General features: G+C 33.1%; 1 protein-coding gene and 1 pseudogene across 1 annotated transcript; both read right to left on the bottom strand.

Moving 5' to 3' along the window:
- Nucleotides 1-11,481: 11,481 nt before the first annotated feature.
- LOC114301825 (protein FAR1-RELATED SEQUENCE 1-like) lies at nt 11,482-13,320 on the bottom strand. Its single transcript, XM_082899592.1, has 3 exons — nt 12,016-13,320; nt 11,788-11,928; nt 11,482-11,695 (listed from the first exon to the last, which is right to left on the bottom strand). The coding sequence occupies exons 1-3, from the start codon at nt 13,318-13,320 to the stop codon at nt 11,624-11,626; spliced, it is 1,518 nt and encodes a 505-aa protein (XP_082755718.1). The 3' UTR covers nt 11,482-11,623.
- Nucleotides 13,321-13,338: 18 nt separating this feature from the next.
- Nucleotides 13,339-14,301, bottom strand: LOC145803812 (protein FAR1-RELATED SEQUENCE 5 pseudogene; annotated as a pseudogene).
- Between the last annotated feature and the right edge of the window lie 304 nt (nt 14,302-14,605).

Below are 14,605 nucleotides of genomic sequence, written 5' to 3'. Positions count from 1 at the left end.
TTGAGAGAAATTAAACTCGTGTACTAAACCTGTTTAGCCTTCGTTTGTGAAGAGCTAGAATAAATTGGTTTTTTTGATTTTTTTAGTCTTGTTTGGTTTTATTTTTGACTTTTATGAAAGAAAAAAGCATAATGATTATAGTTTAAATGTAATATTTTGTCTTATTAACTTATGTAACAAATTTTGCCTTTTGTATTTTTTTTTTAACCAATAAGCCCAAACCAAACATAACTTTAAAAATGATATATTAAAGACAAAAACGGAGCTTTCCCCACCGGTGCACCACTTTTGTTTTTCCCTCCATGATCACCCGCTCACTCACTCGAGTCCCGTGAGCTTCCAAACGAGAAACTAGCATCTAAAATAAAAGCAACCTCAAATCAACTTCAATTTAGGAAACTTAGGTGACCCTGTTTGTTTTAGACCAAGTTTGGAAAGCGTAAAAAAATTAAAAAGTTAAAAAGTTATCACTATTCATCAAAAATAAAAAATTATGGCCGCACAATTCTCAATCATAATTTTTCTCTACACACTAATTTATATAATTTTTTAATGCATATTTTTTCATAAAAAGTCAAAAAGTTAATCCAAATATTCATATTTGTTCCCTTAACTTTTTAGTCCAAAATGACAAAAAGTACACTTATTTAGAACACCCCAAACAACCCCTTAGTCTTGAAAGTGGTGGGATTTGATTAATAATTCGATAAATCTTTACATATATTATGTTTATTTTGCAATAATATTATGGGAGTAGGAATCCCTTCCGAAGGAATATTAGCAATCACATGGTGGTGAGAGACTTGGGTTTCACAATCCAAACCAATTGGATTGGGATGAAAATACCATTATACAAATTATCAAATACTGTTATATTTTACTTTATAAAAATAAGAAAATTATTATTGATGGATTGAGAATTTTTACATAAATTTATAGGTTTAATCTCAATTAATTAATATCATCATATTACTACACAAACAAATTATCAATTTTATATTTAATAAATATTTGACTTTTCAGATAAAAATGTACAAAACAGATCAATTAAGCTAATCTCAATCGATTATTTTGTTTGATGTAACTTTTCTAAGCTGCTTGTCATTTTTTTTTTAGGAGTTTATGTCAAACTGTTCAGTACGGTTTCTGTTTATAACTTATTAAGTAGGTGTTTGGCATGCACTAAAAAAACATATTTTTTTACATACATACATTTATTTTTAGGTCACATCAATCAACATCTCTTCTCTACTTTTCTATCCACTTTCTCTACTTTTTTACATTTTTTTTAAATAAAAATCAAAAAATGCACTTATTTAGAAATCAAAAAATTTATTATTTAGAAGTTGAGAAAATGATTCTTCTGATCTTATGAAAGTGCACCAAATAGGTCTAATGTAAAACTATAACTTATGGTTGCCCTCTGGTTATTTTTGCAAAAATGGTTGTCCCAAAAAAAAAAAAAAAAATTTTGTAGGAAATATTATTATGTAGCGAAGATTGAGGCCTTGTTTGGAAACTGTCTGTTTTAGTCTAAAAGTCAAAAAGTTATTAAAAAAAATTAAAAAGTCTATAACCTATACAAACAAGTCAAACATTCTTTTTTCTCTTTACTTTTTACACATATTTTCATAAGAAACTAAAAAGTCATTCCAAACATATTAGTTTTTTTTTACCTTATATTTTAGTCAAAAAGTTACTTAAAATAGCATGTTCCCAAACGAGATCTGAATTAATATAATTAAAATTTAAATATAAACTTTTTAGTCTAAAAATTTAAAAGTCACTAAAAAAAATTAAAAATTCAACAATTTATATCAAAAATTCAAAAATTCTCTTTTCACTCTACTTTTTGTATATTTTTTCGTAAAAAACTAAAGGTCATCCCACGCATATTAATTTTTTTTATATCATATTTTAGCTAAAAAAGTAAAAAATTACTAAAAAAATCTATTTTTGTGGTTATAGTATTGTTGTTGAATAATACTTTAGACCCCCAGCAAATGCCACCCCCACCGACCCCCAGTGCCACGTGGCACTACGGGATTGGAAGAAAGAAAAAAAAAAAAAAAAAAAGAAAACTGGCCAATGAAGGCCCGCCACGTCACTGGGGGTCGACCCCCAGTGGGGTCTGTAGCAGCACTGATTGTTGTTAGGTATTTTCAATTTGGCAGTTGGCACACGAAGTAGGTGACGCATACGATGCCTGGTGAGTGGAGCCTCATAGGGAAGAGATTATTTGGCAACTTAGAACAATAATTTATACTATTTAATTAGTGATATTTATTCTGTTATCTCTTAAAAACAGCATAAAAATAACAAATTTTACTATTTAAATTGAGGATTTTAGTAATATATATCCTTAGAACTCACGTGAAAATGTTTTGCCGCTATATATGAAAGTAAGGTATTGTTTGTCATAATTTAAAAATGTCAAAAAATTATTATCTTATTTAAGTTATATCATCTTATTTAAGTCACATCACTTTTCTATCACATCACTTCAAACTTAATTCATACCTAACTCATATTTCATAAAAAATAAAAAAAATACACTTATTTAGATCATCGCAAATCACCCTTTAAGAATAATAAAAGATGTATAATATTTTTGAACTTTTTTATTACGTGCTCTAAGAACACATGTTAATAAGACACTAAAATTAATAAAAATTAAAGCACGACATTACTTTGCCTAACAACATTACGTAATTTTTGGGAAATGTGCACTTAAATAAGAATAACTCAACATAATTATATTTTGAATGTTATTAAGGTGCATGTTAAGAAAATAATAAATGGCTTTTACCTACATCCATATAGGAAATGTAAGAGTAGAAGGAAAATTAATTATGTAATTTTGGGAAATGTGCATTTAAATAAGAATAACTAGACATAATTATATTTTGGATCTTACTAAGGTACATGTTAAGAAAATAATAAATGACTATTAATTACCTCTACTTGCAGATAGGAAATGTAAGAGTAAAAGGAAAATTAATTATGATATTTTTGAAGAGTCTTTTTTTTTTTTTTTTTTTTTTTTTTTTTTGGTCATATGGACATAAGCACCCTTGCTTTTACAAGACAATTTTCTTTTCTTTTCTTTTTTTGAGAATTTGTATTTTGAATTTATTTTTAAAAAAATTATAAATTAGTTCTGCAAAAATAAAAATAAATATATATATATATATATATATATATGTGTGTGTGAATTTTAAATATTATTTTATGTTCCAAAAAAAATCATATGAAAATAATTAGTATTTGATTTTTTTTTTAATTTCACCCAAATAAATTTTAATTTTTTAAGAAAAATAATATAAACATCAAATTTGAATGAAAATGAAGAGGTATAAAAAAAAATAAGGGAGGAGAAGGGTACAAAGCAAAAAAGAATATTGGTCTCATTATAAATATAAAAAAATTTAGTTAAGACAACTTTTAAAATTGAATTATTTTTATACAAGTTGATATAAATGTATTTATTTAATATCTTCTTAACATACGTCCTTAGGGCACATGTTAACAAATAATAAAGTTATACACACCAAAAGCCTTATAATTTTCTCATAATTGAGTTTTTTTTTTTTTTAAGGTCCCTTGTATTAAGATTTTATAGCATAAAGGACATCTAATATTTTCATAATGTCTAAGGTCCCTCAAGTTAATCCAGAGAAAATTGGTCTAGAGAAAATTAGTCTAGAGAAAATTAGTCCAGAGAAATTCTGGTACAGAGAAAATTAGTCCAGAGAAATTCTCTGAGTTGAAAATGTTGAGAATAGATTGATGACAATTCTGGGAAGGAAATGATCATGAAGGGCAAGCTTGTGGTTCAATATCAGAGGGTGGTTTGGAGATGCAACATGACATAGAGGTTGACGATGGAAATAAGATAAATGACAAACTCTATGTTGAAAAATCTTAATACCAGGGACTAATCTCGAGAAATTTTCAATCCAAATCAGAAAATTTCTCTGGACCAACTCAGAGAAATTTCAGTTCAAACTAGAGAAAATTCAAATTTCTCTGGATTCATTTTAACTAATTTTCTCTAGATCACAATATCATTTTATGAAATCATTTTGACAGACCTTAGACCAATTTCTCTGAGTTCAAATTCAAATTCTTCCTCAAGAGAAATTCTTTGATAGCCTTCATCATCATCATCATCTTCTTCTTCCTACATCAAATAAGTAGTTGCAGTAGCACCATAAAAGCCATATAAGCAAGAGCACTTTGATAGCATCAACACAAATACACAAGATGACAAATGATCAACTAGAGGTAGCATGAGGCAATAACAAAGCTTCCAGAGAAATTTGAACAACCAGAAAAATTTGAACAATCCAGAGAAATTCTCTAGTCCAAACCATTGCAAGGTTTATGTTCTTAAATCTGTTGTTTAATTAATAGTTGGGGTTGATTTATTCAAATGGTTGTTGTTGTTGAAGGCAGAGAAAATGGTAAACAAATCAAAGAAAATTTTAAGTAAACCAGAGAGAATTTTTTTAGTTTGGAGAGAATTTCTCTAATTTGGACTAGAGAAATTCAAAGCTAGATGGTTGTTGTTGTTGTTGAAGGCAGAGAAAATGATAAGGAATTTCTCTGGATATCTACAAAGCTATGTCCTCATGGGAAGCCACTGATCTTTCTCTTATATTTTGCTTTTTGATTTCTAAATTCCTACATTAACAAACACACTGCAAACACAAACACATCCATTGGAAGAGTGTAGCATAATATTTTTATTAGATATATGCTCCAAATAATATACCAGTTAAATCTTAATTATTTAACAATTTTTCAACTCGTTAGCCCAAATGCTTCCGGTGGTACTTCTTGTGAATTTTGTCAGTGAAACCGTTTTCAAACTAAATTAGCATTTTTATTCTAATTGCCCATAGAAGCCCCAAGGATCTTTTACTAGTGTAATCAAGGAAATTGAAGAAAAATGAAGAAAACAAACCACAAGTACTGCACATGAGATTTACTTATTCACTGTTTGACCTCCGTCCACGGGAAAACTAACAAGAAAATTTCCAAATTTAATGGGAGATGTTGCAAGGAGATTAAAGCAATCAAACCACTTTAGTGGATAACATAACACCAATGGCCTATGAAACCCACTCACATCTTAAGTCAAAGTATATAATTACCCCCTTCATAAGTACTGTACAATTAATGAAGAACATAAAACCAATCATCGTCTTCTTCTTCGACGGCGGCGACGGCGATCGCAATCTGAGACAGAGACGCGGAGGAGCCAGGAGAGGCGGGAGACGGTGTATCTGAAGGGAGTGGTGTTGTGGAGAGTGAAAATGCGGCGGCGGCGGCAGCGACGCCGAGAGTGAGAGAGAGTTGATCAGAAGCTTGCTGCCATGGTTGCGCGTGGTGTTGAGGTTGGTGTTGGTCGATGCTTCGCAGTGGTGCTGTCTCAGTGTAGAGGGAAAGAGAGTTGTTTGTCCATAGCTTCCGATGGTAGCTCTTCGTTTAGATCGGGCACGGAAAGAGAGACAAAGAAGGGATATGTTTAGGGACTTTAGACATCAAAAAATAATTTTGTGGATCTCTTCCATTACGAAAAGTGGGAGAGGGACCCTAGACAAATTTTCTCATAATTTTATGGAGATGTAAATGAGTTTGTGTTTTTGGTCCAAGTGAGAGTTACGACATGAGGTATAAATTATTACTTACTCCAATTTACACCTCTATGAAAATGTCAAAACTTTAACAGTAATAATATGTATTCGGAAATATTACTCAAAATTTTTAATATGTAATTAAAATTCATTTTATTCGGAAATTTTACTCAAAATTTTTAATATGTAATTCAAATTCATTTTACAAATAGACTTCACAATACACCCGTTCAACCTTCACCACACACTTGAATTCTAGATAAAAAATTTGAATCAAAAAAAGAAAAAGAAAAAAGAATTCTAGATAAAAATCTGTATCCAATTTTTGGATTTTCAAATTTACTGAGATTTTAAATTATTTCTATTTAAATCTAATTTCCCAATAATGTTCCTTCAGAGTTCAAGGGTTGGGTTTAACATTCACCAATTATTAGAGTAAAACCAATGACATGATATCATTAACTAACACTAAAGGTGTTCGAAGTTTGCTTTTATTTTGTGATTTTTTTTTTTTGTTTTTAGTTAATTTAAAAACAAAAAAAAAAAACTTTAGACTTTTGGATTTAGCTCAACGAACAAACCAAAAAATTAAAAAAACAAAAAAAAATCCAAAAATAATTTACCTTTTTTTTTTTGGCTTTTTAATTTCTAATTTTTTTTAGATCGGCTACACAAGACAAACTAAAAAAATAAAAAAATATTGACATAATTTTGGAAATAAATCACAATTTTGTTTTTATAAAAAAAAAGAGAGGCTTAATTAGCTCATCCAAATAACCTATAAATCTACATATGAGAATGAAAACTATTTTATCACATATACATAATAAGATAAATGATAAAATTTATTATATTGGATTAGCGACACCATGATATTACATTCAATTATTATTATTAATGGATGTGTGCCAATTCAATGTGTGTATTATTAAATTTATAAAATTTTAATTTTAATTTAAAAATATATATATTCTGAGTTATTGAAGTGATAAAGATATTGTTTCTGAAATCCAATATCATAGGTTTAGGCCCCATTCATAATTTTTGTATATGAGACACATTTATGTTGACACTAGCAAGCAGGAATCTTCCCATTATATGATTTTTTTTGTTTTTTTGGTATATAAGAGTATCTCTAACGGTTTAGCAAAATTTTCATCAAATCTGAGTAAAAAAAAGTTGATTTTCTTGATCTGATACGCGTAACTTCAATAGTTATGGTTACTGTAGTGTGCATCAAAAAAGGAAAGGAACATCCGGTGGGTCGACCGGTTCAAATTTTTTTTGAACCGTTTGAACCAATAATTTGAACCAGTTCGCAGGCCAATTTTTGCATGAGTCAGTCAACCGGGTGGTCGACCAAGTAGTCAACCAGGTGGTCGACCTCGTAGTATAAAATTTTTATAAATTTTTGCTTTAACGGCTATGCATAGTGAATTGGTGAAAGGAACAAACCGTCCTCAGTTTGGTAAAACGTTTGATATTTTTTCAATTTGATACTGTTTTGATGCAACCGTTAGAATACAAAAAATAACTTTTTTCATCAAATTTAAATTTGATATTGAATTTGATGAACGGTTGAAGATGACCTAAGACACATTTAGATAGATAGATAGATTATTATTCTTATTATTTATTTCTTTACACTTATTGGGTCCACGTTTAAGCTCCCAATGCTAGCTAATTGACGTGGACGAGGACGAAGAGGAAGGGAAGGTGTGTGCGTGGAGTTCGGATCCTCTCCTTGAGGAGGGTCCTTGAGTTCCTGCGGGCAACGGCCACGATGACCCGTTTGTCATCCAACGGCTCATATTAAAAAAAAAAAAAAAAAAAAAAAAATCAAATTACAGTGTGTTTTATGCTTCCCGCCCAAACAAACAACAACACAGCATTCACTTTCAATCTTACACACCACTCTCACTCTCACTCTCACTCTTACGCAGCAGTCGCCTCTGTCGAACCCATCCCTCATCCTCACCGGCGAATCCATCCTCACCGGCGAGCTCCATCCTCACCGACGGCAAACTCCACCGCTCCAGCTCTACGCTTCGTGAACTCACCATCGATTGAGCAAAGATCTCTTCTTCACGAACCAGGTTGGTCTTCGAACAAAGATCTTTTGTCTTCCGACATCTGAGATTGAGATTGAGATTTGGGTTTGGAATTGATATGGACAAGTTAGAGTGAAAGGGAATCCCTCATCTGCTCGTTCCATATTTTCAGAATTAGGGATTTTATAATTTCAAAATTAGGGCTTTTTAAAAAAATTAGGGATTTGGGTTTTGAAAAATTAGGAATTTTGGTTTTTGAAAAATTAGGGATTAGGGCTTTTAGAAAAATTAGGAATTTCAGAAGTAGGGATTTCAGAATTAGGAATTAGGGATTCGAATTTCTATTCGAACGGCTAAACATTTAGGGCTTTTAACGTCTGAATTTTTTTTCAATTTGAGGATGATTTGGTAATATTTTTTGGAGATGATGAGGGTAAAGATGAACCCACAGTTCTGATGTTATGTAATATGAATGTAACCAACCCACAGTGCTGAAATATGAATCTGATTCTTTGTTGTTGTTGAAAATTTAGTTGTTCTGAGTTTGAATTTAAAGGTCTTTCCTTGCAATTACTGTGTAGGACTAATGCGATTTGCTGTTTCTTTTGTGATGTAGAGAATTTTCTGACCCATACAATCTGATGGAGTATACTATATTTGCTTCCTTTTATTTTAGGATTTAGTTTCCCAACTTGATTGAATTTTATTAGGAGTCTAGATTATGATTTAGTTTCCTATTTTGATTAGGTTCTCTAGCCTATAAATATTTGGTATTTGCATAGTAATCTTAGCTTGGAATTAATGAATTGAGAGTGTTCTAGGTTGTGGCCTTGTGTTAAGGCTTGTGGCCCTCTTCTTCCAGTATTTCCCTCTCTTTCTTCTACTGCGTACTGCATCACTCGTGCATCATTATTAAATTAGAGAGAATTTATAAAAGGGTTACAAACTGCATATCAACGAGAATGGGGAAATACAAAGATAGATAGTTTTGTTAAAAAATGGAGCAGATATACAAGAAGCAGTTCATGGAGTGCCCACTGATAGTTTTGTTCAAAAATGGTGCAGAATGCAGATATACAAGAAGCTTTTAGGATTGTGGCGGCATTAGGGCTAGTGAAGCTTTTAGGATTGGAGTTCCATAAGATAGAGGATGCTTCCTGGGTTGCTAGATGGGTAACAACTGGGCATGGTTTCCTAATTGTTTGGTTGCCGGATTATGAAAGATTGACTGAAAAAAGATTATGGACAACCACCTTGTAAAATATTGTGGCAGGGAATTGGGGGCCAATTGGTGTAGAAAGGAGATAGACTTAATTTAGATATTATCAAAGTTGTCTTCTAGCATAAAATATTAACAAAGTTGTCTTCTAGCATAAAATAAAAGGAAGCAAATATTAACAAAGTTGTCTTCTAGACAATTGCATCTGTTAATAACCATGTTTGCATTTGTTAACATCAGAACTAGTTTGCATCTGTAACAATGTGTTCAAGTTATTCCTATGGGACATATTATTAGAACCAACTTCCATTAGCACCAACTTCCATTAGCACCAACTCTCATTAGCCTTCTCCTCATGTATGCAGATTTAAAAAATGGCTTCTTCTTCTAACATTAGCGACATGAGATTGGTACCGAGGCTGTGCAATTGTGGAAGAACAGCTGCTATACATATTGTAAGAACCAACGAGAACGGAAATGAAGGGCGTTTGTACTTTGTTTGCCCATTGAAATATGTAAGTTGGTAATTCTAGCTATTTTTTTCCTTTATTACACACATTAATATTTGTCTTATTGAACTAATGTATTCGCATGCATTGCAGAGTAACCCTCCCCCTCATCATTGCAATTACTTCAAGTTCGTGTCTGAAGATGATGAAGACGTTACATCCAGAATCCGTTCCAACAGTACAGCTGCTGCTGGTATAACAATAGAAGACTTGAACGATGTAAGGATGAGGCTTCATGACATGGAAAATGACTATGGTCGAAGGCTGCAAACGATGGAAAATAATATGAAAAAGATGGTGTACTTCAGTGTATTTTGTATCATTTTGTACTTTATGATGTAACTTTTTGACTTTATTGTATTTTTGGGGAACTTAATGGAAGTTTGTATCTTTTTGGATTTTATGTACTCCGACTTGTTATCTATTATCTGTTATGGAATGAATTTTGGGGAACATTAAACTTCTTATTTGTTATGGAATGAATGATGGAATTTTGGAATGTTGGAATGAATGATGAAATGTTATGTTATGTAACTATAATACATGATAACCAGCAGATTCTGTGATGATGAATGATGGAATGTTATGGAATGTTATGTTGCACAGGCTGATTCTGATGGAATTTTGGAATGAATGATGGAATGTTATGTTGCACCGGCAGATTCTGTTCTTGTTGCACAAGCAGATTATGATTTATGTGGACAGATCAGGATACCCTTCTCCTCCTTGAAGCATTGGACTGCCATGTTGCTGAGCATGTTGCTACAAAAACCAAACCTCAATCTAAAGGATGCTTTTATGGCAGAAATGTTTGGATGCTACTGTCAAATTAATTGCAGATCCAGTTTCAACATCATGGCAGAAATGAACAAATATATAGGCTATTGATTGGAGAACTTTTGACAGGAAAGCATGAAGATTAAGCTATGTCAAATGATATATAGGCTAAGAATGTGAGGAAGGAAAGTGATATTGAGTTAGTGGCAAAACCAAAGAAGGCCAAGTCAAATGATGGAGTACACTTAACCACCAATTTGATTGAAAATGCAAACAAAGTATCTCCTGAAGTTAATGAGCAAATAAAAGAAGTAAGAGCTCTGAAAAGAAGTAACATTGATGAGGTTGGCAGATGCCTTGCCAATGCATCATCAAGTGGGTGTATATCAGTCAAGAAACGCCGGTTGGAAGAACAAGTTGGTGTACACCCATAGCTTGTCGAACTAGGCAGCAGCACAGGGTAAAATATAAATTAAGGGCTGGGATTGCGTCATATGATTCTAGAGAAGGGAAACATCTGAATGACAGAAGACAAGAGGGCATTACGGAGAAGGAGAAATCACATCAAAAGTTGACTGATACGATTGCTGCTGTTAGAATTGGTGAATTGAGAAACAACAGAGGAAGAAGAACTCAGCGAAAACTGTCAGGTCCGTTAAATGGAAGCTGCAACCTTCATAAATCAATCAATCAATTTGTTGGGAAGGAGACTAATGGAACATCTCTTGGAAAATCAAACAAATCAAAGACCAATGCTGTGAGTCCTTCCATGGATCTAGGCGTGAAAAGGAAAACAAAAAGGAGACAGAGTGATGCAGATACCATGTCAGCTGGTGAACATGCTGGAGGAAATGCCAGATTAGAAGTGTCACCAGGAGACAGATGCAAACCATCTGGTCCAGCATCGACTACTCCTGTTAATTGTACCACTCCTATAAATGCTGCATCACCTATTTGTATGGGTGCAGATTATCTCAAACAGTCATGCAGGAAGAATTTGTCAAAATCATTCCTTATTAAAGACAGTAAGCTACCTGCATTTTTCTATCTGGGCATGCCAGTAAGCTACCTGCATTTTTCTCTTAGTTAGCATATCAACCCTACTGACTTAAACTTTCTTCTTTCTATTTCAATGCACTTTCCATTTGATTTGTAACAACTTCAACACAGAACATGAACACAGAACCAGTTCAATAACATGTTCAATATGAACATGAACATGAACATCAACCAACCAACACATATTTTAAAAAAGGATATTAACAATAACAGAATCAGTTCACTTGGGTTTAACATTTAAATTAAAATCAACTGTAACTGAACATCAACCAGTACAACTTTAACATCTAAATTAATACATTGGTCCTTAAAAATTGACACATTGGTACTTTAACATCACTTTGTAGCAACAGTTTGCTTCACAATTTAAGAGGCCATGTCTTCACGTTGCAGCCCAATTTCAGCATCAGTTTGGTTCTGTTGATGGTTGTCCATAGCCTAAAAAAGAAAGACAATTTTTAAGCAACTATAAATACATGATATCACAGAATTTTCAGCCACTATAAACTATAAATACATGAAGGACGCACCTCAGTACACATTGGAGTAGTTGATTCTTGAGAATATCGAAACCCAATGTCATATCCACATGAACCTTGTAGTAGTGATTGGAATGTTGGTTGAGTTGGCAAATAATTTGGCACCACATACATCTCCCGCAAATTGTTCGCCTACAAGAATGTCATATATGCTTTCAGTTATGGTTTTAGTCACATATTATATCCACACAAAAAATACAATGTTAAAGTAAGACTTACATGATATGTGGGATACATCAATGGCGGAGGAATGTAATTACCACCCATGGGAAAAGATCGAGGAAGAGGATGAAGGGGAGGAAGAGGTTGAAGCGGAGGAACATGTTCACGAACATATATATCTCCTCCAACAGATAATGGAGAAGGTGCAACCGTTGAACTTGCAATAGATTGTGACGAAGCCAAGCTATTAGCACGGGATTTTTTTTTGGAGTTCGCTACCAACGCCGCTTCGAATCCACCTTTGACCCTCCTTTTGCCCTTACTAGTTGCCACCTTTTTCTTCAATCCTTTTGGTTGCAGAACATGATTCACATCTTCGCATTCCACTTCAAAGCTTTGGGTATCATTATCATTACATACTTCATTTCCAATACCAAAATGAGCACTTAACTTGCCTTCAACATCTGCACCTAATGTAGCAAGGTGTGCAATACAAAAATCATATGTTTCTTCAGCTTCAGCAGCTCTACTTGCTACTGCTCTAAATGCAGTCATCAATGTCTTATACCGCGAAGCTTGTTGGAATTTCGCATCTACTTCAATGTCATTTTCCTTAATGTGCTGCGCAGTTTCGGCTCTTGCTTGTTTGGTCCACCTCTTCAGAATGTATTGTGGAGGAACCTCTTTCATCTTCAATATGTCTCTAATGACCTTCAATGAGTGAGAACACAAGATTCCTTCCCTTTCAAACTTTGTACAATTACAACCCAAAGAGCCATCCCTCTCCAACTTCACTTTCCTTGCATGTTTGTTACCAACATCAACAACTGTGTAAATGGTACTAGCCTCGCCATATTCAATTGCTTCTATGTCCGATTCAATGGATTGAAAATACTCATTTTGGAATTCCTCAAAGATCTTTTTTGTGTAGACGTTACCCATTTGAATTAACATTCTTATTGTTGCTTTCACCTTTGGCAACCTTTGGCACAAAGCATAGCCCGCTTCTAACTCCTTGTATCGCTTCTCGTAAAGTACCCTTTCGAAATGCATGAAGAATTCATTTAAGTTGAAATCAGAACGAATGTAATCCTTCAAAAAAGCATTAAAAGATTCACTAAGTTGTGTGGTACTCATTCCCGCAGCCCATGTTGATCTAACATAAGGCCATCCCCATTTTTCTTTCACCGCAAAAGTCAATTTCAACCAATGGTTTTCATGCGCATCATATTTATCAAGCATTTCCGCCCACTCTAATTTCCTTTGATTTGTATCTTCAATGTGAAAGAAAAATTTATTTAGTACACCCTTCACCCCCTTATCTTGGAACAAACAGTTAACATGTTTTAATGCATTTTGCATCAAATGCCAAGTACACAATCAGTGACTTGTGTCAGGCATAACGATGGGTATGGCTTTAGCCATTGCAGCATCTTGATCGGTGAACAAAGTTTTCGGTGCCTTCCTTGACATAGCCTCTAGAAAGTTTTCAAACAACCATACAAACGATTCGGCGGTCTCATCATACAACAATGCTGCACCAAATATAACTGTTTCCCTGTGATGGTTGAATCCCACAAAAGATGCGAACGGTCTATGTTCTTTGTTTAACTTGTAAGTCGTATCAAATGTGACAACATCACCAAATTGGGCATAATCCATGATCATTTGTGCATCGGCCCAAAACATATTGGTTATTTGCTCCTCATTATCTAATTGAACAGCATAGAAGAATGAAGGATTCTGCAAAGATTTTTCTTTAAAGTATTGCAAGACATTGCCTACTTCCCCATATGCTAAACTTTGTTGTCTTTTGGTTCTCAAATAATTTTTAGAATCTAATTTCGTAAAACCAAGACATTGCCTTCCACCAGCTTCCCTACCCATGAGTTCAAAAGACTGGCCCAAACGAAGACCAGATTGTGCCGCTAAATCTAACTGAATTGCTTGGGTAGCAGATATCTTTCTTTGTGACGGCAACATGTGGGCACACTCGGGTGATACAAGATCATGGTTGTGTTTTTCTTTGAAATCAGTCACAACATATTTTCCAGTACCCTCATGTAATTTAATATAAAGTCGAGCCTCACACCCAGTCCTAGTTTCAGCTCTAGAGTTTTTTGACAATGGGTCTCGCTTGTCAACCTTTCGAAATCCCTCCTTGTTGCAAACCAAAAGTCTATGAATAAGTTGATTAGTGAACTTGTCCTTCTTACAATAATCTCTTCTTATGCTAAACCCCATTCTTCCTCCATATGTATTATAAAAATCATACGCACATTGTTCAGAATCAAATATCATTCCCAATTTTGGCTTCCAATCACAGTCATTCTCAGGTTCCATATCGATATCAAAATGCAACTGAAAACCCATATAAATAAAATCTTAAGTTAATGATAGTTGAGCTTCTTAATAAGATTTTTGGGTTGTTTAGGTTGTAATGCTATGAAAATGAATTGAAATTGGTTTATAATTAACATTTATCTGGTTTATAGATAGGACCATATGTCATATAAGGAAAATTACTCCAATTAACGAAATTGAATTATTCATAACTGGCTTATCTGGTTTATTCATAAGGAATTATGTGGTTTATTTATCTGGTTTATTCATAAGGAATTATTCATAACGAATTAAGGAAATTTAT

The sequence above is a fragment of the Camellia sinensis genome, chromosome 12, assembly GCF_055761805.1.
Source record: "Camellia sinensis isolate YWXY chromosome 12, ASM5576180v1, whole genome shotgun sequence".
Classification (NCBI taxonomy): Eukaryota; Viridiplantae; Streptophyta; class Magnoliopsida; order Ericales; family Theaceae; genus Camellia; species Camellia sinensis.
The sequence above is the reverse complement of the archived record's forward strand: the minus strand, read 5'-3'. Positions and strand labels throughout refer to the sequence as shown.

Coding starts and splice junctions, on each gene's coding strand:
- LOC114301825 (XM_082899592.1), bottom strand. CDS start 13,320: ATGCAAAATGCATTAAAACATGTTAACTGTTTGTTCCAAGATAAGGGG. Junction 11,929..12,015: donor TGATGTATCCCACATATCAT/GTAAGTCTTACT, acceptor ACATTCTTGTAG/GCGAACAATTTGCGGGAGAT. Junction 11,696..11,787: donor CTACTCCAATGTGTACTGAG/GTGCGTCCTTCA, acceptor TTTCTTTTTTAG/GCTATGGACAACCATCAACA.